General features: G+C 49.3%; 3 protein-coding genes across 9 annotated transcripts; 1 reads left to right on the forward strand and 2 right to left on the reverse strand.

Moving 5' to 3' along the window:
* Positions 1–3,605: 3,605 nt before the first annotated feature.
* Positions 3,606–11,214, reverse strand: Lcn12 (lipocalin 12). Its single transcript, XM_055599968.1, has 6 exons — positions 6,442–11,214; positions 5,888–6,024; positions 5,211–5,287; positions 5,025–5,147; positions 4,790–4,891; positions 3,606–3,710 (listed from the first exon to the last, which is right to left on the reverse strand). Exons 1-6 carry the CDS (start codon positions 6,682–6,684, stop codon positions 3,682–3,684), a joined length of 711 nt encoding a protein of 236 aa, XP_055455943.1. The 5' UTR covers positions 6,685–11,214; the 3' UTR covers positions 3,606–3,681.
* A 78-nt stretch (positions 11,215–11,292) lies between these two features.
* C8g (complement C8 gamma chain) lies at positions 11,293–12,925 on the reverse strand. Its single transcript, XM_055599967.1, has 7 exons — positions 12,654–12,925; positions 12,405–12,541; positions 12,167–12,237; positions 11,978–12,085; positions 11,663–11,764; positions 11,554–11,592; positions 11,293–11,460 (listed from the first exon to the last, which is right to left on the reverse strand). The coding sequence occupies exons 1-7, from the start codon at positions 12,786–12,788 to the stop codon at positions 11,447–11,449; spliced, it is 606 nt and encodes a 201-aa protein (XP_055455942.1). The 5' UTR covers positions 12,789–12,925; the 3' UTR covers positions 11,293–11,446.
* Positions 12,926–13,279: 354 nt separating this feature from the next.
* Positions 13,280–17,953, forward strand: Fbxw5 (F-box and WD repeat domain containing 5). 7 transcript variants are annotated; one of them, XM_055599961.1, is made up of 10 exons: positions 13,280–13,392; positions 13,672–13,775; positions 14,395–14,610; positions 14,861–15,018; positions 15,297–15,471; positions 15,551–15,699; positions 15,882–16,305; positions 16,622–16,769; positions 16,854–17,066; positions 17,147–17,953. In XM_055599961.1, the coding sequence occupies exons 2-10, from the start codon at positions 13,739–13,741 to the stop codon at positions 17,394–17,396; spliced, it is 1,770 nt and encodes a 589-aa protein (XP_055455936.1). In that variant the 5' UTR covers positions 13,280–13,392; positions 13,672–13,738; the 3' UTR covers positions 17,397–17,953. The 7 variants fall into 7 exon arrangements, with proteins under 7 accessions (XP_055455936.1, XP_055455934.1, XP_055455938.1 ...); XM_055599959.1 differs by having other exon boundaries at positions 13,280–13,775; XM_055599963.1 differs by lacking the exon at positions 13,672–13,775 and having other exon boundaries at positions 13,280–13,510.
* The last annotated feature ends 5,594 nt before the right edge of the window (positions 17,954–23,547 follow it).

Here is a 23,547-nt window from a genome sequence, read left to right on the forward strand (position 1 = left end):
TGTTTCAATTCTTGTTTAAGGTATTGTACATATGCAACTCATTTAATATTTAATGCAAAGTTCTAGTCATATGAAAGCTACTATTATAAACTGTTAAGGATAATTAATAAATACAAGTTAGCAGTCAATCACTTATAAATAATCAGAATTTTTAATGTGTTTAGAACTGTACTTGTAGTCAAGTTAGGACTAGTGTAGTTGGTTACTGGAATAAGTCTTATTAAGCCTTCTGCTACATTTTCAAAGTAAGTAGCTAAAAACAAACAACGTTTATCTATTTAGATATACTTTAGAAAGATAGATGATCCTCAAAAGATACAGAGATCTGAGAAATATGGCATTTAGGATGTTTTAATAATAAAAGGCTTTTCTGACAGAGACATGTCAGCTTCTAGAAGAATGCCCATTTTACTCCAAAGAAGAAGATGGACACTGAAGAGCTTGCTTCAAATGTGGCAAATCTAGCCACTGTGAAAAAAACAAAAACAAAAACCAAAACTGTCGCTTATCTCTACTGTTGACAGTATTCTGTCTAAACTATGGACAACAGGATACTGGAAAGTCGGTTGCCCAACTTGTCCGAGACAAGGCAGGACAGTCCTCCAAAATTCATGCTTCATGAAAATGTCTGTCAAGATCATCTAGGCTTGGCAGATGAAGATGAATGCCGCACTGACACAGGTTGACTGACCAGGTAGCCATTAGTCCTGGTCATTTTTATAGATTTGGAAGCTGCTTGCTTTGCCCTTATTGTTTATTCAGGTAAAATTTATCCTTCTCATGTCTCCTATGTGGTTGAAGACTAGATATAGTCTTAACAGTTTTCCTTATTATCAAATTCAGAAAAGAAAAACTCACAAAAGAGGTGTTAAATTTATAAAGACTAAAAGATATTTAAGTTGGTTAGGATTTAAGAAAATGTTTTCAGGTCTAAGATGTTTTATGTGAAAGCTTGACTAATGGTAGAAAAGTAATTTAGGTACAAAACTTTGGACTCACCAAGATAGGACAAACGGTCTGGACATTGTGAATATAATTCTTACCTGATAGCTCTCACAACTGTTCTTTTGTTTAAGATTAATTTATTTATGTGTATGAGTGCTGTGACTGCATATACACCTGCATGCCAGAAGAGGGCATTAGGACACCATGTAGTTACTGGGAATTAAACTCAGAATCCCTGGAAGAGCAGACAGTGCTCTTAACCATTAAGCTATCTCTCCAGCTTCTCATAAGTGTTCTTATTGTATATAGTTTATTGATAGAGAAAAGGCCATTTTATTGGACTAGAAAGGGAAGATGTGTGGTACAGTGTGTGTGTGTGTGTGTTTGTGTGTGTGTGTGAAAGTGTGTCTTTATGTATTTGATTGTTGATTGCTAAACTGGCAGAGTTTAAACTAGCTAAGTACTAGTCGGATCTTGGTATTGTTATTTCTATGGCCATCGTTGGTTTTCTATTTTGTAAATATTCGTCTTTCCTCACTTGCCTATTGTCTGACAACCAACAGCTCATTAGGAAGTGGGGGAGGAACGTCTAGGCAGAGAGAGGGATGCTGGGGAAAAAAGGTGACTCAGAAGACTTAGGGGACAGACACAGAGGGAACAGGATGAATTGCAGCAGAGCAGAGAAAGGTATAGTTCTAGTTATGCAGCAATTCATGGTAAGATAGCCAGCGTAAGTTTAGAGTAGTTGGGACACTGCCAAAGCTAAAAGGCTCAAGCTTTAAATTATTAAAAACCCTCTGCATCATTATTCATATGCTTGTGGGTCTGAGAAAGTCCCACTATAATCTGCATCATGGGATGCATGAAAGCGCCAGTCCTGCTAATCCAAAGCAGCAGGATTTCCATGACACATGGTAACAACAGGATAACTGGGAGGAAGCATGGTGAGGGTTCAGTATTGATGGTGTTGCAGAAGCCAGACCAATGACTCATTGTAATGAATATTTACAAGTGAAAATGTGTGGGCATAGGGCTATGCTATGAGACACACTGTGGGACATACTACAGCTTCCACAATGACATGTTTTCTATGCTTTGTGTTTTTTTTTTTTTTGTTTGTTTGTCTGTTTGTGTATGTGTTTTATTTTGGGAGGCGGTAGCAAGGATGAAGGGCAAATGTGAGGAGATAAGATGAGCGGAACTGAAGTGCATGATGGGAAACTCACCAAGAATCACTAAGAAGTTTTTTTTTGTTTTGTTTTGAAGAAAGAAATGGCGGCTAAGCCTGCTGTGGTGTTTGGTGAGCTTATATTATTTACTTTTCTCATCACTGTGACAAAATATCTGATGAAAAGCAACTTAAGAGGGGGAAGGTTTATAGCTCACAGTTCTAGAATGCATTCATCACAGCGAGGAAGATGGTAGCAGGAACTTGAGGCAGCTGATCACATTGCATCCACAGAATGGATGGAGGGAGTGATGAATGATAGTGCTCTTTTCTCTCTCATCCAAGGTTCCAGTTCATCCATTCACATATCTGTCCATCTACACACTTATCCATTCACCCATCTACCATCATCCAGTCATCCACCCATCCACCCATCTATCCATTCAGCCAGCCAATCATACAGCCATACAGTAAGACAGGTGCTATCTTGGATACATCTGGGTCACAAATACATGGGAGACCAGGCCTCCCATGGAGAATTTGATTTGGAGGTCAGATATACAACAGGATGCTGAATTGTGTCCCAAGGCTCTACATATGGTATCCCTTGAGGCCAGAATGGGAGTTGGCCTTATTGGTGTCATCAGGAAAGGTTCAGGTCTGTACCTACCAAAACCAGGCCCTGTTCCAGACTGTGCCTAGTTTCTGGTCACTTTGCTCAATAGGAATCAGGCATAAGGACATACACCACTGCCCAAGCGAATGGGGAAGGTGTACCATCAGAGGGATTCTAAACACTCCCACAGTCCCTGTGCCACCCTCATGTGCAGTAGAGTATTTCTAGGAGGGTAAAGTTTAGGTCTGGTGGGCTATCTCTATGCTATTTATGATCTATTAAGGCCACAGACTATGAAGTCATCTGTGTGGATGGCTTTGGACCATGACTTACTTTTCCTGTTTATTGGGCCTGAAAAGGGCTTAGGTATGGGTGGGGCCAAGCAGTGGCCTGCTGTTATGGACTAGGTAATGTGAGCATTGTGCTGACAACTTCTTTACTGGTGTGCATTTGGAGCTGGTATGCTTAAGTTCTGAGTCCATTGCTTTGGACCCTCTGTGCCTCTCTATTTCAGAATGGCTTCCCTAGAATGGGAGTCATTTTTATCTCTGTATCTCACAGGAGGGAGACATGCCCTTGTTCCTTTTCCAGCCAGGGGGATCAGCATCAAGGCTTCTGCCTGCCATCTGGGACTCAGAACTGCAAGGCCATGCCCTAGGCCTACTTCACCCCATCATTTTGGCCTCAGAGCACTGGGAGGCACAAGTGTGGCTTGTGATTTCACATAGCTGAGAGTCAGGGGAATTGTGGAGTCTTGTTGTGGAGGTTGAGAAGCCAGTTTGGGGTTGCTCAGAGGATGACCATGATGGCTGGCAGGGTCAGGGGTTTGTGTTCTTGTTTCTCACCCACCCCATTGTCACAGTAGTCACATTCTGAAGTCATAGGCAGTGAGTTTATTTGTGTTGAAAGCAGAGGCAGCATGAGGCTCTACTGGCAGGAACCGTGTCATTCTTCAGCAGAGTTTTGGATCAGGTAACCAGTCTAATGGGGAGGGGATAGACAGTGTTGGGATGGTACATAAGGCAGAAGAGCAAGGGAGAGACTTCTGAGGAACAAAAATCAGGCAGATTGAAAGTTGGGCAGGGAGATGAGACCAGAAGTGGGTCCGGGGAAAGGGCTAGGAGACATGCCCCTCAGAGTGCTTCTCTGTCTCCACTGTGGGCTCCTCCAGAAGCTCCTGCATAGCACTTCCTGTCCCTACAGGATCCTAGAATTGTGGTAGATTTGGTGGTGTGGCACAATGAGTGTTATAGTTAGTGCAAACATGTATGTGATCACATGTGCACATATTGTATGAGATGTGACCCAGGTGTGGTGGCACAGGCCTAAAATACCAGCACTCAGGAAACTAAAGCAAGAGAATCACGAATCCCAGACGAGTCTGGACTATACAGCAAGACCCAGTCTAGAAATGACAAGGATGTGAAGTGAATGTATGCAGGTGAGAGGAGGTGTGTGCAAGCATAGGAATGTCTAGATGTTTGTGGGCACATGCTTGGGTTTTAAATGTGGCTGGACAGGTATATCCTGGAGGAGTGTGATGGGGAATGTCCCTGGATGGTGCAGATATTGAGGATCCTGATTCCATCCATGAGAGGAGAGAGACTGAAGATTGGGTTCATCCCTGAAGCCCTTTTCTCTTAGGCTCTCTGGAACTTTCCTGATAGAAATATGCTGTCCATATTCAAAGACTTTCAGGGCTGAACTCAAGTCTCCTGTGATCAGGGAACCAGAGTAGAGAGGACAGTTCCAGAACAGGAGAATCAGTGTGGGGAGTGGAAGCCTGGGACAGGGACACAGGGTAGGAAGGAACTTGGAAGCCTGGAACTCAGATAAGAGCATGAGCCCTTCTGACTCAGGCTAACCTCTGAGGACAGTCACTTGTCCTCAGACTCTCTGGGACTGCAAGACCCATAAATGGTCCCCTGAAGATCTGCAGTGCCGGCTACAGGACGTGTGAAGGCTAGGGGAGGTGCCACCATTGCCCAGGGTCTCCCAGACCCCCCTGCCTTACAGATCCCACCCCTTTTCCCATCATTGACTGACTGCAACCCCATTACCAGTTACATCAGGGAAGACGAAGTTATTCTCTGTGAGGTTTTTTGTTCTTGTCAGACAGATGAACCTGTCTATTGTCTTATGAGGAAGCCTCCAGTTTCTGCCTGTGGCCAGAGGAACACAGCATGGCTCTCAGCACTTGGTGATAGTGAGGTATTAGGTCCCAAGCTGTCCCAAACCCAGGAAGTACCACCCTGAGCAGGGTTCTGCACAGGACCCAAGGAAGCACGGTCTCACCCAGAAGGCTGACCCTGGTGATGGTCTGGCTGCTTGTCTGTCTGAGGGACAGCACCAGGGCGAACTTGCTATAGTCTGTCTCTATGACATGCATTTCTTCTCTGTCTGCCTCAGGCCCTGACCCTGGGGGACACATATGTCAGGTTCCCAAGGCAGCTGTGACCCTCCCAGTCACGTCACTCTCACCTCTATTGCCCATGATGAACTTCCCAGGCTTGGTTGTTGGGATCAGGGTATAGGACCAAGTGTTGCAGTGCTTGCCCCTGTGGGAAAGGACAGGCAGGGGCTGGTTTGGGGCAGAAGGCTAAGGAAGCCATCCAGGCCCACCCTGGTGGACCCATAATCAAAGTTCAGTTCTTAATTTGGAGGAGACTCATCCCAGAAGAATGCAGAGAACTGGAGCCCTCTTCTGTTTCCCAGGCTTCAGCTCTAGGGTCCTTTAAGCTACTCTGTGCTCTTCCTAGGGGCTTGGCCCAGTGCCATAAGAATGACCCCTGCTCAACCCAGCACAGGTACTCAAATCTACAGGGACTTGCTATGTCAAAAAAAAAAAAAAAAAGTGTTTCTGAGAAAACAAGAACTTGCCCAGGAGACCAAGGTAACACAGAACCAAGACAGGGCCTGAGAAAGGGATCCCTGACTACACAAGAGAACCTAAAACCCATTGGTTTTCTGCCCCAGGGTGAGTCACCACCTGGGTTGGGTGTCATATTAACTAGTTGGCTTTGGCAATGGACATTAAGCAGGCTGTGCTAGACATGGTCTCTAGATATGGTTCCTCAACCCACAGTGTTGCTGGCCCATGCAAAGCTCAAGCAGCCCTGGGTCCTTGGCTGCTTGGACAGCAGAGACACCCCACTCACCGAGTCATGGAGTTGGTCACCTTAAACTGATTGTTGTTTTTTAGCTCGAACAATGTGATGAAGGGATTCAGCAAGGCCCGGTCCTCTCTCTTGTAGGAGTTGCCCGCCAAACCGAGAACAAACCACTCCCCCTGAAACTGCATGGCTGGTGATGGGCACAGCCAGCCTCTTCCCACCCTACCCCAGGCAGCCCACAGCCAGCTAGGACCCCTCCTCAATAGGCAGCTGCAGGCCATGTCTACATCAGTGATGCTGGCAGAACCCTGAATTTGCCTTTAATCTGGTCAGTAGAGGGTGGCCTTGGTCAATAGCCAAGTGACCTTCCCAAGCTTCTGATTGCCTCTGTTCATAGAGGGAGCAGCTACTGTAAACACAGGAGGTACAGGCAGGCACTTCTAGGGCCTTTTCTGCTGGACTCATGGACTACTCAGGGACTCTGGGCTCAGGTTCTGCCACGGCCTCCCTGTGTACTGCCCACAGGCCTGCATACACCCGTCCTCCACAAGCCGGACTGTAGCCAGCTGTACCCTGTTTCTTCTTTGAAAGCTCTGTACCTGGTTGCTTTGGAAGCTCGTCATCTGAGGAAAGCCTCGAGGCATGGTTGGAGTCTGACCCTCCGGGATTTGGGGTAGGGTGAACATCAGCCACAGAGCCCAACAAGGACCCATCCCAGCAGCCATTGGGGCTCCAGAGGGACAAAGCCTGACAGTAGTGGCTACTGTTGAAGCTTGTTCAGAAACCTGTTTCTTCACAGTCCACCTGGCCAACATACCTCCCTGAGGAGTGCAGCAGAACATGTGGGTGTGGAAGGAGGGCAGGGCTGATCCTCCTTAGACCATAAACAACCTGCCAGGGTCTCTTGGATCCCAGCCAAGGAAGAGAAGCCTTATGGGTACAGCTGGTACTATCTTGTGACTCCAAATACCTGTTCTAAGTGACCCACAAGTGGGTCAGAAATCTGCCCACTTCCACCTTCTTTGTCTTTCATGCAAAGAACAAGCTGTTCTAGGCAGGGATCACTACTATCCCTTGTCTGCACAGCTTCTTATCCATGAGGGAGAGAGAGGGGCCTCAGGAACATCAAGGCCAGGTAAGAAATATGGGGGTGTTTCAAAGTGACCTTTCATGCAGAGGGGAGGAGCTGGGGGAAGGCCAGTGTAGGAGTGGGACTCTTAAGAGTGCAGGCACAGTGGGTATGGGACCTTTGGGAGTCTCATTCTCTAAGATCAGGACCCTATAAGGAGTAGAGCCCCATGGGAAGAAGGTCCAGTGGGAATGCGGCTCTATGGGAGTGGGTCCCTAATGGAGTAAAGCCTGGAATTGCAAGGTGCTATATGAGCAGGATCCTGGGTAAGAGCCCAGCACTAGGGGCTGTGAGGGATAGGTGCCATGCTCTTCCTGATCACAGGCTGCTGACTCAAGAGAAAAGCTGTGCAAACTTTGTGTAGGTGGTTCCTGTCTGACTTCCTAAAGGGGTTCAGAGTCATCCTAGCCTGTTCCCTGCACTGTCATTTCTGCAGAACAGGGAAAGGACAGACCAGGCCTTACAGGCCCAGCCCAAGCAGGGCCCTTGATGGACCAGGCCTTTCTAGGCCTACTCAAACTTCCCAAAGGGGACTTGGCCTCAAGAGATAAGCCTCATGGTGACACTGGGCCCTAAGCAGTGCTCTTTGCCAGGTCTAGGAGGCTGTTATACTTATTTGACTCAAGGTTGTCCTGAACTGGAGGCTGGATAGCTCCTCCCACCTTTGATGTGATTGGTGGAACAGTGCCCAGCAAACACAGGATCCCACTCCTGTGTGGTGTCCTGAAACTGACCAGGGCTTCCTACAAGACCAGGATTGGGGAGAGGTCAGGCGACAACATAGATGCCCACACAAGGCTTGGAGAAGATGACAGCTCAGGGTGGAGGCCAGCCCACCCCACAACCCCTGTCTCCCTAGAAGCAGGGCCCTCCTGCCTTCCCTCCTTATGCCCTGTGCCTCCTCCCTGTCCAGACCCCTCCCTGTGCTACTCTTTCTTCCTTCTGTCTGCCTGCTATCCTCTTTGTGCTCCTCAGTTACCTTCATCTTTCCTTCCAACAGGGGCAGTCAGAGAAAGCCACCTCTTCCCTCTGGTCTATTTTCACTCTCTGGGAAGACTCCTGAGTGCTGACCTCTGCTCATTGCCCCCACCCCAGAACTCTTTCCCAGGATACTGTCCAGAGTGGCAGGAGGCCCCTAAGCAGGCTGTAAGACCTCTTCATAGGCAGGGAGCTATCTGTCCATACAGCATCTGGATGGACAGGAAGGGCAGGTCCTGCTTGTTCCTGCCTCGAGAAGGGGCATAGTTCTCTTATGTCCAGGCAAGACAGAACAAGTCACCTGCAGGTCTAATCCTTTAAACCTGTGGTCCCAGGCAAGATAGTCAGTTACATATTGGCCTGTACAGATTTTTAAAGTTGTCTTCTTCTTAGATGTTATAAATTACCTATTAGAATTCAAAGGTGACATACAAATTATGAGACATTTGTATGAATATGTATATGTATTGTATATATACACGTGTGTATGCCGGTGTGCAAGCATGCAAAGCAAGAGGACACTGAAGGTCCTCTTTGCCCATTTCACTGAGATGGGGTTCTCACTGAACCTGGAACCATGCTAGAATGCATTGAGCTTCATAGTCCTCTTGTCTCTGCTCCTCCTCCCCTTTAGTATGCATGTGCAGCAAGGGGGGATAGGTATGCCAGGATTTTTACATTAATTTTGGAACTCCAAACTCATGCCTGCATGATTGTGCAGCAAGATATATATATATATATATATGTGTGTGTGTGTGTGTGTGTGTGTGTGTGTGTGTGTGTGTGTAAAAAAGATATGCATGGGCCACTAAAATAGCTCAACAGATGAAGGTATGTTGTTTTCCATTCACTGGGGTCCTGGAACTGGTTTCAGGACAGAGAACAGGGGTTTGTTTCTTTCAGGGTCAGCTAGAGTGCTTTAGGGCAAGGCCCAAGTGTGCTAGGTCAGAGTGTGGAGAGGTTTTCCACAGAGTGTATCAGTTTAGTTCTTTTAGATCACCAGTGGCAGTGGAAACTTGGGCGTTCCAAAGCCTATGGCAATATAAAAGTGTTACAGCTCTTGGTTAAACTCCTGTACTGAGCACAGCAGAGGTGCTGGCAAAAGCCCATGCCTGGTAAGCTGCAGCCAAGACACAGGCCTGGCTGATGCCCAGGCCCAGTGGGCTGGAGGGCAGGCCTGGTGAGATGAGGCCTGGCCAGGGATAAATCTCAGATGGCCATGGTAGAAGGCTGATGGTATCACACAGCATGAAACCTCAGCCATTAGCACGTTTATTTGAAATCAGGGATTTATAAATCTTTGGGCAGTGTTTGATTCAATGGGGTCAGGAGGTCAAGTATATTTGATTTGCATAGTGTAGTACAGTGCCTCATTTTCCATGCAGAAGCATGATTCTATCACAAGGAGAATATAAGTACCTAAATATCTTAGGGGTGAGGGGAAAATCTCTAAGTACAATCGAAGGTCACTGCTGAAGACTAAGATTCTTAGCAGGGTGACATATTTCTAGGAATTCCCAGATGCTTGTTGGACCAGTTTCTTTATCAGGAAAGAGTCTAACCTGTAATCTGCCCTGAGGGCTATGTAATGCTTCTTACAAGACCTAGGGTCACCCAGATAGGGGGTAGGGAGACTTTTAGAACCAAGGGAGTCTAACATCATAGAGCTCAAACAAATGGCTATTCGAAGACGGCATAATTAAAGGTGGAAGGAGAACCAACTCCTGCAAGTTGCCCTCTGGTCTCTGCAAGCATCCCCCAACCAAGATATCTCTCTCTCTCTCTCTCTCTCTCTCTCTCTCTCTCTCTCTCTCACACACACACACACACACAGAGTATTGCTCTACCTAAAATTTTCTAATGTAACTGGAGCTTTTAAAACTTTCGTGAAACTAAAATGTATGTCAATACTAGAGCTCCGTGTTCTCAGATTGGCGCAAAAGCTAATTAATGGCTGCATGGTCCATGCTCAGCCCATTCAGACCCACAAGGCAACAAGGCAGAGATCCAGAGGGCTAGGCTGTGGCCATGTGAACCCAACCTAACAGAGTGAGACCATCACTTTCTGTTAGGAAACACAAGACAAAAAGGAAAAAGTATTCCTGGGGCTAGAGCAGTGAGGTCAAGGCTGGGCCCCACAAGACCAAGGTGTTTCTGTGAGCTCTATTCTTATGACTAGGATAGTCTCCAGAATTTCCTTCTTCCATAGCCCCTGGTGGTTCACTTTTCATCCAGTTTATTTTCCTGCCCCCACAAAGCACAGCTACACAGAGCCTCCTCTGGGCCAGCTGTGGCCTCAAGAGCAGCCGTCTACCCTTATTGTTGCAGCTCTCATTCCTCCAAAATTTGCCAGCAGACAAGGCTTCTCCTAACTTTGCTCCAGGAATCACACAGCAGTCCTGCTATAGCTCACTTGGGGTGTCCTGGGACTGCTAGAGAGGAGGATATGGCATACTGGGAAGCCAAGAAGTTAGAGCATCTTTGCCTTCCTGTCAAGTAGACAGCTGAGCCTAGACTTTAGGCTCCCAGGACGAGCAAACACTTGGCCATTTTGTGTCCCCAGGGCTTGGGGCACTTGAGAAATATGTGAAGTCATGAGGCCACCAGCAATGCAATATCTGAGGCAGGAGCAGACCGGTTTGGGATGGTGCCCAGTTTCCTGAACTCCAGCCCTAACTTGCAAAGCCAAGCAAACCATCCCAGGTCTAGAAAGAATACTGCTCCTTTCTGGGAAAAAGGCCCAACTCTTCCCTTACAGGGATGTGCACAGCTTCCTTCCTGTTTCCTATAGCTGATAACCTTGACTAGACTCTGGTTAGAGGTTGCTGGGGGCAGCTGTATCAGAAGTTCTACATGTCAAGAGCCCCATGCTCAGCCCTGTTTCATGAAGTAGTCTGCCTGTTCCTGCTCCTGGGGTACAGCTTTCTATTCTGTGTTCCGACTGCCCCCTCAAACCTATCCTGGTATCTCCCCAGCAAGTGCCCCTTGGCATACAGCTCTTTAGCCTCCAGGGTCAAGGGTCAGGAGGGGCCTAGAGGGCTTATTGGAAGGCCTATGCCCTTCTTAGGGAAGGTACCCTAGGCAGGACCAGGAGTCCCACCCCCATGGGGACTAAGCCAGCACAGTGGGCTGGAGTTGGGGAGGAAGGTACCACTGAGTCAGCCTTCATTGCAAAGGGGGAAAAGGCTCAGGGAGAGAGCCAGGACTGAGCGTTTCTATGCATCAAAACTCTTTCTAGCCCCACCTCCCTAGGACAGAGTCCTCAAAGAATCAGGGGAATCTAGTTCCCTTCCCACCTGAGCATAGTGGAACTCATGTCCAGGTTGACAGAAAAGACCAAGGGCCAAGTCTACTACTGTTTACTAAAAAAGCTCCAGGACAACAGAGTATGAAGGGGTGATTCTGGGGACAGATAGAAGAAATTTCAAGAGTTTGTTCAGGGTGCTCAGAATTCTCTAAGGGCAGTCCACTGTCCACAGCTTCTCCACCTGATGGCCTTATCTCTGTATCTCTGCAGCAGACCAAAAAAAAAAAAAAAGACTTTAGCAGGGGCAGGAAGGACCTTGACCTCAGCCTTTATTGCTGTGCCCTGCCGGCCACTCACCGTTCAGGATGTGGAACTGGTCTGAAGTCTTGCAGAAACCTAGGGGCCCAGGCAGTAGTAAGAGAGGGCAGCGTGCCAGCAGGAGGCTGCCTGGGCTAGGGACACTCACCATACTTGGGAAAGAAAAAGATCTGGTCTTCTGTCAGGTTGGCTCCCCTGACTCGCTGTTCAAACACATTCAGGGCAGAGTCACTCACAGGCAGTGAGCGGGCTATGGGATAGACAGAGTTCTGGTGGTTTCAACAGGGCATGAGAGCCAGGACACAGCCAGGTCCCTGCCCCATCTAATCCCCACATCAGCCCATGTGTAGGCTCCTCCTAGGGTTCCTGCTACTGAGAGTATGGGGATAGAAAGGGAATGGGGAGGGTCACCCATCAGGATGCAAAGCACAAGGTCATGTGTGGATGCAGGACTAGCACACACCATAAAGTTTCACAGATAGCTTCCTTGCCTGCTCCAGATACAGAACGGCAAAGCTCTGGTAGTCGGTCTCAGCAACAACCACATGCACTGGACCACGGAGCCCTGGGGCTGAAGCAGACCATAGTAGCAGCATGTTAGTCCCTTACCTGCTGCCTCCAGCTCCAAACCCTCTTGTGTCCCTTGCCTCACCTTGGAGTAAGAAGCGTCCAGGGACCCCTGTGACTCCAAAGAGTTGCCGTATCTGCCAACATATCCCATCTCTGAGGAGGGAAGAAGGCATTCCATAAGAGAAGGCTCCCAGGCTCTAACCCAGGTGGGGCCATATGGAGTATCTATCCAGGCCACAGAAAAGCTGGGGTAAGGATAGGAGGACAGGATAAGGCAGGGCATGAGCTGGGGTGAAGGTGGAGGCAACACTGGGACTCACAGTTTCCGGAAGGTGCTGACAGCCATAGCTGCACCCTGGGGAGCTGTGTGCAATGTGGTGGCCTCAGCCCGGTATCCTTGCTCCTGAAGAAAGCGGCATGCAGAGCCCACAGCCACGAGAAGCCATGTTCCTGCAAACTGGGAGTTGACTAGGAGGGCTCAGGACTGAGGGAATGGGGCACCCTGGGCCAATCCCGCCAAGCTAGGCAGGTTCTTACTTTCCCATACCCCACTCGCTCCCAGCTTTTACCTGCTGAACATCGAAATTGGCCTGGGCCTGGATGGTGCTGATTGGGGACATAGATCCAGAGGGCTTTTGAGCCCTTTGGCCCAGCGAACTGGCTGTCAAGAGCAGGGTAAAGAACACAGCCTCAAGGGACAGCATGACAGCCCTGTTAGGGACAGAAGGTGACGACAGGGAGGTGGAGGTCTTGCACTGTGCCAGCTCAGAGTCCACTGTCCAGTACCACAGGAAACACAGTCCAGGAAGTCCACATCTGCCTTCCGCTTATTGAATTCCTACCCCAAGCCAGGGTCCATTCTAGAACCTAGCCTCGACTGACAGCAGCTTGGCTTTGGCTTTGCTACACCCATTTTTCACTTGAGGTCAGTGCTTAACCCTTTGCAGGCCAAAGGGTCTTATCCCCACACATAACAACAACAAGCCCATAAAGCCGTTTGTTCAAAGCCCAGCAGCGGATAGAGCCAAGGCCGAGTCTCGAACGCGCCCAGCTGTGCCTAGCCCATTACTGCCTTCTTTTAAGTTCGTCAGGAGCAAGTACCAGCACGAGCCGGAGAGTAAGAGCGCGCGCAGGCGCATAAAGAAACTCGGCCGAGAGTCAGAGCCCGAGGCGCAGGCGCAAGAGGGGCGGCTATCGATGTCTCAGGGCTCTCGGCGTCAAGCCTGGCTCCTCCGTAAAGACGCGGAGGCGGAAGCTAGAGCGGCGGCGGCGGAAGCGGGGCGCGGCGCAGCGGGCGGAGGCACCGCGGTGAGTCCCTGCTTTGGCCCCGCGGTGCTCATCTGTGTTATCTGCCCTGTCCCCTGTCCTCTTCCTTGTGTTTCATAATGCCCAGTACTGCCGTCAGGACTTCTTTCCCTTGACCTCGGTACTAGCTTTCGTTTATTTTCTCGGGCCTGGTCCCCCCCAACTGCCGCCCCAGTCGTGGGCCTCAGCCCTGACTTGTCCTACTTTCACTGGCCTTTGCCACCTTCACGAGCTTTGTCCACGGTCACCAGGTGTTTTTCTGCAATGTCTACTTTTGTACAGATTTTGGTGGCCTTATCTGGCCAGTGATGGCCCTGGGAGGTTGTCACCATCCTAGGCCGCCCGCGGAATGAAGGAGCTGCTGCCCAGTGTAGCTAAGAAGCAAGGTGTGGTCTAATGCTGTCTGCTCTGACATTCAGAACCCCCCCCCCCCTACCATCCACCTGGCCAGGCTCTCTCCTGAGACCACTGGCCATTAGGAAGGCCACTGGCCTTCTCAGAAGAAAGTCAGCCCTGGCTTGAAGTCTTGTGGCAGTAAGGTCAAAGACAGTGTTGTACCTGTCAGGTGGTCTCTAGAACTTGCTAGAACTTGGACCAGCCGGTTTGGGCAGCCCAGACTTGTTGGCCTGCCTTGGTGCTCCCTGGGCTGTGGAGCATGGGGAAGGTGTCAACGGCCCCAACCTGTAAGGTATGAAGGTGGGGCCACTTCCCACTCCTCAGGTTGAACCTATCCTAGTAATACTGATATGCTTGCTATCTGGTCTAGCAAGCATCTTCTGCCCCTGGAGAATGTGAGGTATAACATTATTGTCTGTGATGGGACAGTGCTACTGATAACCTCCCTCCCCCCAGCACATGCTCAGTGCAGTGGAATTCTCAGCTCGGCAGTTGGTGGGGCTGGAGGAATACCCAGAACTGCCATGTGTGGGGCCCCAGACCCTCAATTTCTCCCTGGGATTGAGGGTGAGGAAGCCTGGGCTCAGAGCAGCCACTGGTGGGTTTCAGGACCATCCAGGCAGAATGTCACAATGGATGAGGGGGGCATGCCCCTGCTCCCCGACAGCCTTGTCTACCAGATCTTCCTGAGCCTAGGCCCTGCAGATGTGCTTGCTGCTGGGCTGGTATGCCGCCAATGGCAGGCTGTATCCCGGGACGAATTCTTATGGAGGGAGCAGTTCTACCGCTACTACCAGGTGGCTCGAGATGTGCCCCGCCACCCAGGTCAGTATCCACACACACGCTGAAATCTACTGGCCTCTGGGCAGGAGCTCATGGTTCAAGGGCCTCATACATGGGCCATATTGGGAAGAGGGAGTCTGTGAGCACAAAGGTGCACCCTGTAGTTGAGACCTAATTAGTGAGTAGTGGGTTCCAGAGGCCCTGGAACAGCTCCTGGTAGCCATGCTGTCAACTCTTGGTCTTTACCAGTGAGGGAGGCTTGCATGCAGGAGTGACACTATATTGCCCACAGCGGCCACATCCTGGTATGAGGAGTTCCGGCGGCTCTATGACATGGTACCCTGTGTGGAGGTGCAGACACTGAAGGAGCACACCGACCAGGTCCTGCACCTCAGCTTCTCCCACTCGGGGTACCAGTTTGCCTCCTGCTCCAAGGACTGCACAGTGAAGGTGAGGGTGCTTCTCCCATGCAGCAGAACTTAGTGGGAAGAGAAGCCAGTAGTGAGAGAAGCAGAGAGGGCCATAAAGGGCCTGAAAGCCTGATCTGGACCACATAAGACCCAAAGCTAATAACAGCTCTAACCTCTAGCTCCAAGGGCCAACCCTGTGCATTGCTAGGATATGCTGAGAGTAGGTGGTAAAGGCCTAAGAAATGAGACTCAGCACCCTCAATGGAGAATAGTCAGGACTTCCTGGTTGATAATTACCCTGCAGCCTCTCTGGTACAGATCTGGAACAACGACCTGACCATCTCGCTGCTGCACAGTGCAGATATGAGGCCATACAACTGGAGCTACACCCAATTCTCCCAGTTCAACCAAGATGACTCACTGCTGCTGGCCTCAGGGGTATTCCTTGGGCCACATAATTCTTCCTCAGGCGAGATAGCTGTCATCAGCCTAGGTGAGTGTGGGTGTTGGGTTGGGCTGCCTGTCCCATTGTGCCCTGTCAGCAGCCTTCGAAGCTGTGGCCTTTCTCCCAGACTCCTTTGCCCTGCTGTCCCGTGTGCGAAACAAGCCCTACGATGTGTTTGGCTGCTGGCTCACAGAAACCAGCCTCATTTCGGGGAACCTGCACCGCATTGGAGATATCACCTCCTGCTCAGTGCTGTGGCTCAACAATGCCTTCCAGGTTCAGACTGGGGCAGGGTCAGGCTGGGCAGATGGGTGGGTTTGGGCCGGGAAATAGAGAAGAAGGTGTGGGCAGGGCTGTCTATGGAAGGGCAGATGCAGGGCCCAGCATAGGCTGTTTCCCAGGCCTGGCTCTGTGGCCAGCACCCACCTGTTCTAGGCCTTGGCTTGTGTCTCACACAGAATGTGGAGTCAGAAAATGTCAACGTGGTAAAACGGCTCTTTAAGATCCAGAACCTCAATGCCAGCACTATCCGCACAGTGATGGTGGCTGACTGCAGCCGCTTTGATAGCCCAGACCTACTGCTGGATGCTGGCAACCAGGCTGGGCTCCCCTGCCGAGTCTTTGACCTCGGTGGGGACAGTGAGGAAGAGGCCACTGACCCAGGTCTGCACGCCTCTGGTTCTGGCCATGTCAAGGAAGGTTTACGGCGCATGTTGGATAGTGTGTTGGATGGACATGCACAGCTGTCAGATTGTGCTCTGGAGACCAAGGTGGCTGAGCTGCTGGCCCAAGGCCACACCAAGCCCCCAGAGTGTCATTCCCCCAGGAACAAGTACCTCATCTTCACCACTGGCTGCCTCACCTATTCACCACATCAGATCGGTAATGGTGGGCAGGGCAGGGCTGGGCCTGGGAGGGTCAACAACCACTGTGGTACTCCCCAGACCAGCAAGTCCGTAGGCAAAGCTTGGACTGTGCATTGGGAGACCACTCTGGCCCTGGCACACTTGGTCCTGTGTAAGAGTGGTGAAAACCCAGGCAGGGGGACTGGTTGGCAACTGTCCAGGTGGGCAACTGTGCTTGAGTCTAAGTGTAGACAGTGTTTGTGGACCCCTTAGAGATGTTCTTGGATTGGGAGTGCCCTGGTGGTGATGTCCTTGCAGGCTCTGGATGACTCCTCACCCTGGTCTCCATGTAGGCATCAAGCAGATCCTGCCGCACCAGATGACTACAGCAGGGCCCGTGCTGGGCGAGGGCCGGGGTTCTGATGCCTTCTTTGACGCACTGGACCATGTCATAGATGTGCATGGGCACATCATTGGCATGGGCCTGTCTCCTGATAACAGGTGGGCCTGGTATGTTAGGTGGGGCACCATAGATGGCCCTGTATCTGAAAGCATGCTTGTACCTAACATGTGTCCCTGGCTCAGGTACTTGTATGTGAATAGCCGTGCCTGGCCCCCTGGCTCAGTGGTAGCTGACCCTATGCAGCCACCACCCATTGCAGAGGAGATTGACCTGCTAGTGTTCGATCTCAAGACCATGCGGGAGGTGAAGCGGGCTCTGCGAGCGCACCGTGCCTACACACCCAATGATGAGTGCTTCTTCATCTTCTTGGATGTCAGCAAGGATTTTGTGGCCAGGTGTGGGCTCAGGTGGACCCCCGGGCTTGGGTACGGGCTTCAGCAGGTGGGTGTGGGCTCATCCAGATGCTATCCCGCAGTGGGGCTGAAGATCGGCATGGCTATATCTGGGACCGCCACTACAACATCTGCTTAGCCAAGCTGCGGCACGAAGATGTGGTCAACTCAGTGGCCTTTAGCCCCCAAGAACAGGAGCTCTTATTGACAGCCAGCGATGATGCCACTATCAAAGCCTGGCGCTCACCACGAATTGTTCGTGTCCTCCAGGCCCCACGCCCACGCCCACGCCCACGCCCCTTCTTCTCCTGGTTTGCCAGCCATAAGCGCTGAAGGCTTCAGTGATTTGAGCCATTGGGACCCACTGGGGAAAGATACCCTGTGGTTCTTTACTGCACTGGGATGTACAGTAGTTCTTTACTGCACTGGGATGGAGTAGCTCATAGCAGTGATGCCTTAGAAGGGGTAGTCTGACCCCAACACACACACACACACACACACACACACACACACACACACACAAACACAAACACAAACAAAACCTGCTTACTCAGCCATCAGGCTTAGCACTAGGGTAGCCCTTGTTGGCAGCACCAGAGATCCCATGTCAGACTCTTGGCCAGCTTGGGTTACATGGGACCTGTTCTTCACCTACCTTCCTCCCCTGGGTTGACAACTCACAGAGCTCCAAGCTGGCCTCTGCCTGGGTACCTTTTATGCTCAGCAGAACCCATAGCCTTGGATGTCTTGAGTGTACCCTGGGTGACAGGCCAGCTCTGGTCTCTGGTAATTTGGTTTGTGCTACTGATGGAGTGGCCTGCAGTTGACTATGGGTGCTGCATGCTGCACTCATTAACTGTTTGGACCTGAATAAACAGTTGGCACCAGTACATGCCATCTCGTCTGTTTATAAGGAGGGTCCCCAGGCCTTGCTGGCTAACATCATCCTGACGATGTCTGCCTCGGGTCCTCCAGGAGGCTGAAGAGTAAGTACTGGTTCAGGGATGCCTATTTATGGCTGTGTTGAGTGCTAATGGGTGCAGGAAGATGGACAACATAGTACAGCACCTGAAAGAGGGTAGGCCTTAAACTTAACACAAATCTACAACATCCTCAGGAGAGTCCCCAGAGCAGGGTGTAGTGGCATGGACCTTGCTCCTTGGGGGACAGAGGCAGGAGGATAGGGAAGTGGACTATAGAACAAGTTCAAAGTTGATCTAGGCAACTTGGTTAGACCCTGGTTTGGAGAAAGTTGGTTAGTGGTAATAGTGTTGCCTGTCATGACTTGGGTTCAAGTCCCAGTGCCACCATAACACAAAATGCCGAGAATGTGCGAGGCCCCAGAGTGCAGAAGGGTAGCTCTAGGCCATCCTGGAACTCACATCATCTATCTTAGCCAGTTAAAGGTTCCATGTGATGGTGGCAGTAGGGAGGAGGATTTGGGGCTCTGACAGAGCCAGCCCCCAGAGTGAGCTGGGTGAGCAGCCTGTTACACACTGGTATCTCATTTAAAAGCCCTCCTACCAAGATCAGAGCTTATCCAGGAGACTGAGTGAACAAGGCAAGTGTCCTCCCAGGTCCAAGGTAGCAAGTGAGCAGGGATTACCTCCCATCCTTCTGGTGGGAGTCATACTGGCTGTGTCAAGGGCATGGAACCGGACACTAGGCACATACGGCACTGAGAAGCCAGGCCTGTTTTGTGCCCTGTTCCTGATGGAGGGCCAGATGCAATGAGCATCCATCAGCTTGAGTAGCAGTGCCAAAGGGGCAGGAAGCAAAAGCACCAGGGGCCTTTGGAGGCAATGAGAAAGAAACAATTATGTGGAGTCTGGGCTGTGGCTCAGTGTGGAGCACCTGCCTGACACAGTTTAAGCCTGGTTTCCTTCCCTACCATAGCAGAATAACAATGCTGGCCATTCTACACAAGATGAGCCTGAAACTAGGAATTCAGAGCCCATAAAATGCTGTTCTTGCCCTAGAGAGTAGCCCAAGTCGAGTGCAAATATACTTCTGAGAAGTAGCAGCAACATCCTGGGAAGGACTTTTGATTTGTCTGATTAAAATAAAAACAGTAAAAGGTTGGGTTTTACTTGTCAAGGAGGAGACTCAGCATATGGAAAGTTGGTAGAGAATAAAGTAGACATGACATGGGGCAGGCAAGAAGGCTTAGGAAGGAAGGGAGCCTGCCACCAAGTCATCTGACTTTGCTCCTCAGGGCCCACATACTGAAAGGCCTGCCTTTGTGTGTATGGCCCCATATGTACAAAATAAAAATAGAATGAAAACTTAAAAGAGATGCTCAGACCACACCTCCAGCAGCTGTGGTGAGAGATTTAGTGTTTACTTTGGCATGTTGCACACATTACTGTGAAAAGCAACCCAGCAAGGACTTCTGGGGAGATGGTCTGGTTCTGGAGTAATCAGAGAGGCACTTGGGGCTCCAGCGTCACAGATGTGGCTACAGCAATTGAGAACCTGGAGACGTGCAGGGCAGGAGGCAGTCCATTAGCAGCCAGTGTTCACTCTGCACACCAACCCTTGGCATTCAGGGCCTGACTTCATGCAGCTGGAGTCTGGATTGAGCACCAGGGCCCAAAGAACAGCCCTAAGCACTGATGTCAAGTGAGCTGCATGGAAGTGCCCTGCGTTTGTGCTGTCTCTTTTGGGCAGTCTGATGGTGGTAGGAGACTGCTGCATTGTCTTGAGGCTACAGTTTCCCCCTCTGTCCTCTTGCAATATGAACTCTACTGTGGTTCAGTCTAGGAAGGGCAGGGCATCTAGGTGACTAGAACTCCATGTATGTGGCTAAATGGCCAAATGAGAGGCCTGAGAAGAAAGCTCAGAGATGTGAAAAAATTCTAACATCTGCTGGTGGAGGTGAACACATCGTGGAACTTCTACATTTCAATTAAAGTTTAACAACTCCAAGCAGACCACATAAAACTTAGTATTTATTTTTTCTTAAAGTTTTGGGGCTACCTGACAGCACTTTGGGGGCCAAAAGACAACTTGCAGGAGTTGGTTCTCTTTCACCATATAGGTTTTAAGGATCAGACTCAGGCCATCAGTCTTGGCAGCAAGCACCTTTACCTAATGAGCCTTCTCATTGGTCCTAAAGTTTATTTATTTTTAGATTTATTTATTATGCACACAATGTTCTGTCTGCATGTGCACCTGCACGCCAGAAGAGGGCACCAGATCTCATTATAGATGGTTGTGAGCCACCATGTGGGTGCTGGGAATTGAACTCAGGACCTCTGGAAGAGCAGCCAATGCTCTTAACCTTTGAGCCATCTCTCTAGTCCTAAAGTGTATTTTCTTAAATCACCTTTAGAATACTAAAACTAATATACAAAGAGATAAAGTTAAAATTATAAAAAACTAAAGCAAAACACTAAAATGTTCAAATAATCATTCCAGTATATGTAAAACAAAAAACAAACAAACAAACAAAAAAAAACCAGAGAACCAGTGGAACATAAAATCCAAGAATATCAAAAATAATATAAAAAAGAATTTTTAGTTTTTGTAATTTTGTAACTTTTTTGTAATTTTGTAACAGGGTATCACTACATAGCCCAGGCTAGCCTCAAACTTGAGGTTCTTTTGCTGCGGCCCAAGAGATGGGATGGTAGGTATGTACCACCACACACAGATCAAAATGAAGTCTGAATAAAAACTGTGATCCACCTCTGCTGCAAGGCCTGACAGCAAGCCTGTGTGCCTTCCAAAAGTCTGCCAGCACAGCTAGGTTCTGTCACCCCAGAACCCAGGTCAGAGCTACCATCTCAGTGCCATCAAAGTCAGCATACGGGAGAAGCAGTGCTGTAGGGAACATGCTCCATGGAGGGGCCTTTAGCAAGTGCCTCAGAGGGAGGGAAAACTAAAGCAGCCCAGGGCTGTGAGGCATCCTAGTGACACCCACCTGCTGCAAAGAACACCCCCAGGGCAATAAATAATAGGACTCTTGGCTTTGGAGGTCAACAGGGCCAAGAGGGTTGTCCTTGCCTTTCTTGGATCCTGGGGACTTGAACCAATCTTGGTTTGTGGCAGCAGTACTCCTGTTTTCTGTCCGCAGGTGTCTTTTTCCTATATCCTGTCACATTGCTATGTGTGTCTATGTTAAAAGCTCCTTTAATATACAATTTATTAATAAAGTTATAATATTAATAAATAAATTGATATATTTATATATTAGAAACACACACAAAGACATTGGGTCATGGGTGCATTAGGAACTACTTTGATGACTTTGATTTCCATTCTAAGGACCCCATTTTCCATTCTCTGGGGGTAGTGTAGGGTGTGGAATTCAGCTTCTTACAATGAACTAACTGCATGGGACAGGTCTGTGCCGAATATCCTGCCCACCTGCAAGACATACCCTTCTACAGTGCCCAGAAAAAAATCTACCGCGTCAAATCACAGCCTGTGTCACCAAGCAAATATCAAACTTCTAAGCTTTTTATTTAAGACCAAGTAGTCCTATGTCTTAGTCTACCCCATTTTTTTTTTTAAGAAAATAACACAGCCTGAGTGGCTCATAGGCAACATAGTTTATCTCTCACAGTTCTAGAGGCTGCAAGTATAAGACCAGTGTTGTAGACTCGGTGCCTGGTGAGAGCTGTTTCCTCTGACAGACCTCACATGGTGGAAGGGTAGATGCACTTTACCAGGCCCACAAAGATTCTATTTTCATGATCCAGTCTCCTCCAAATACTGCTTAACTGGAGACATTTCAACATATGAATTTGGATGAGACAGAATAGTACTGCTGGCTGGTGGGGCATTGTAGGAGTTAGCCTCAGCAGCTCACAGCAGGTCTCTTGGCTTCAGTTCTCCTAAGCAGGAGTTGCACCTGGAAGCCCCACAGCTTTGGAAGCCCTGCTTCCAAGATTCTACTAGGTATTGTGCCAACGGCCAGTCTGCACTGTTTTTGCCCCTGTAACATCCAGGACACTTTACTGTCTGCTGCATGCTGTGAAATGAACACCATGGCCAGAAGTCAGACATCAAAAGCACATTTCTAGGGCTGTCTTCTGTACCCTCCCTAATCCCTAATAACCCATGGATGGAAATCAAGGCATTTTCTAGCCAGTTCCTCTAACCCTCCCAGATCCATCCATTACCCAGTTCCAAAGCTACTTCCATGCATACACACCAAATACACATTAAAAGCAATTTTTAAAAGGCATCTGTGGCTAGCCAGGGCTACATAGTGAGACTGTTTAAAAAACAAAACAAAACAAAAACAAACAAAAACCAAAAAACCACTTCAGCTTGGTGTTGTACACCTTTAGTCCCATCACTCAAGAGGCAAAGGCAGACAGATTTCTGAGTTTAGGCCAACTTGTCTTATACGCTCTGTGAGTTCCAAGACAGCCAAGGCCAAAATACAAGCAGATCTCTGTGAGTTCAAGACCAGTCTGGTCTATATAGCAAATTCCAGGCCAGTCAATTTACAGGATGAGACCCTGTCTCAAAAAATAAACCAACCAACCAAAGGTATCTGTATGCATGTCTGTAGAGAAGTGGCCTCCTGCTGCCTCCCCAGAAGATGACTCCACAGCCTTGGTCCCTGGCCTTGAAGCATGACAGTCTTCCTTTCTAGTAGCTCATTTGTGGCCACCCCTGACTACTATAGGTGCCACCTGACCTGGGTCCTTGGTGTGTGCAGCAATAGCTCCTGGAAAAGTGACAATTACTCAAGGGACACAGTGCCCCACCACTCTGGTTTTCCCAAGGCTGATCCTGGTCACTCTCCATCTTTATAAACTCCACTCTCCCATTCATGGCTGCCATGTTTGAGTCCTCTGATCAGTTGCCAAATCTGCCATCCCACCATTCCCAGCCTCCAGCAGCATGGTCATGGTTGGCCTGGCTCCTGAAACTATGAGAAGATAGCCAGCCAGTCAACATCAGGCTCCATCCTGACTCACAGAATCACCAGTGCAGAGCTCTGTGGTGCTAGGTTATTGTTTGCCTCCCTGCCCCTTCACTCCCATCCCACAGAGCTTCCCTTGACCCCATAACTGTGACTTGCACCAAACAGAAGATAAATTCCCAGCATCTGTCTTCTCCACTCCAGAAACTAAAGACACAGATAGAAGACACCTGATTTCAACTTCTGGTTTTCACATACATGTATACCACATGTACCTACAAACACATTTTTAAAAAGTCCAATAAACACAATAAACAGATAAATATGAAAGACACTGCACTTCCAGCTCCTCTTTGGCAGCCTTGAATTGCTGGCATTCCTCTGCTTATGCTCAGGCACTCACTAGGTAAAGCAAGGGTTACAGAGATGGAAGGCCTACAGCCTGCATCCACCTAGTGCCTGAGATGGTTAAGTGACTGAATGAATAGGAAACAGTGGACATGCCAGAAGGGATGATTGGCAACTCAGATTCCATAGGCACTAAGCTAACACCAGGATGGTGTGAGGTTTCACCTGCCATTAAATACTACACAATTTAAA

Source organism: Psammomys obesus, unplaced genomic scaffold (genome assembly GCF_907164565.1).
Source record: "Psammomys obesus unplaced genomic scaffold, mPsaObe1.curated_primary_1811, whole genome shotgun sequence".
Classification (NCBI taxonomy): domain Eukaryota; kingdom Metazoa; phylum Chordata; class Mammalia; order Rodentia; family Muridae; genus Psammomys; species Psammomys obesus.

What these genes read in the sequence shown, in the direction of transcription:
- C8g (XM_055599967.1), bottom strand. Translation starts at nt 12,788, where the DNA reads ATGCTGTCCCTTGAGGCTGTGTTCTTTACCCTGCTCTTGACAGCCAGT. An exon ending in CCAATTTCGATGTTCAGCAG is followed by an intron (nt 12,542 to 12,653) that starts GTAAAAGCTGGG and finishes GTCAACTCCCAG; the next exon opens with TTTGCAGGAACATGGCTTCT. An exon ending in TGGACGCTTCTTACTCCAAG is followed by an intron (nt 12,086 to 12,166) that starts GTGAGGCAAGGG and finishes GGTCTGCTTCAG; the next exon opens with CCCCAGGGCTCCGTGGTCCA.
- Fbxw5 (XM_055599966.1), top strand. Translation starts at nt 14,136, where the DNA reads ATGCTTGCTATCTGGTCTAGCAAGCATCTTCTGCCCCTGGAGAATGTG. An exon ending in GATAGCTGTCATCAGCCTAG is followed by an intron (nt 15,472 to 15,550) that starts GTGAGTGTGGGT and finishes CCTTTCTCCCAG; the next exon opens with ACTCCTTTGCCCTGCTGTCC. An exon ending in CTATTCACCACATCAGATCG is followed by an intron (nt 16,306 to 16,621) that starts GTAATGGTGGGC and finishes GTCTCCATGTAG; the next exon opens with GCATCAAGCAGATCCTGCCG.
- Lcn12 (XM_055599968.1), bottom strand. Translation starts at nt 6,684, where the DNA reads ATGTTCTGCTGCACTCCTCAGGGAGGTATGTTGGCCAGGTGGACTGTG. An exon ending in CACCAGGGTCAGCCTTCTGG is followed by an intron (nt 4,892 to 5,024) that starts GTGAGACCGTGC and finishes CTCTGGCCACAG; the next exon opens with GCAGAAACTGGAGGCTTCCT. An exon ending in CGTCTTCCCTGATGTAACTG is followed by an intron (nt 3,711 to 4,789) that starts GTAATGGGGTTG and finishes CCTCCCCATTAG; the next exon opens with ACTGGTTACCTGATCCAAAA.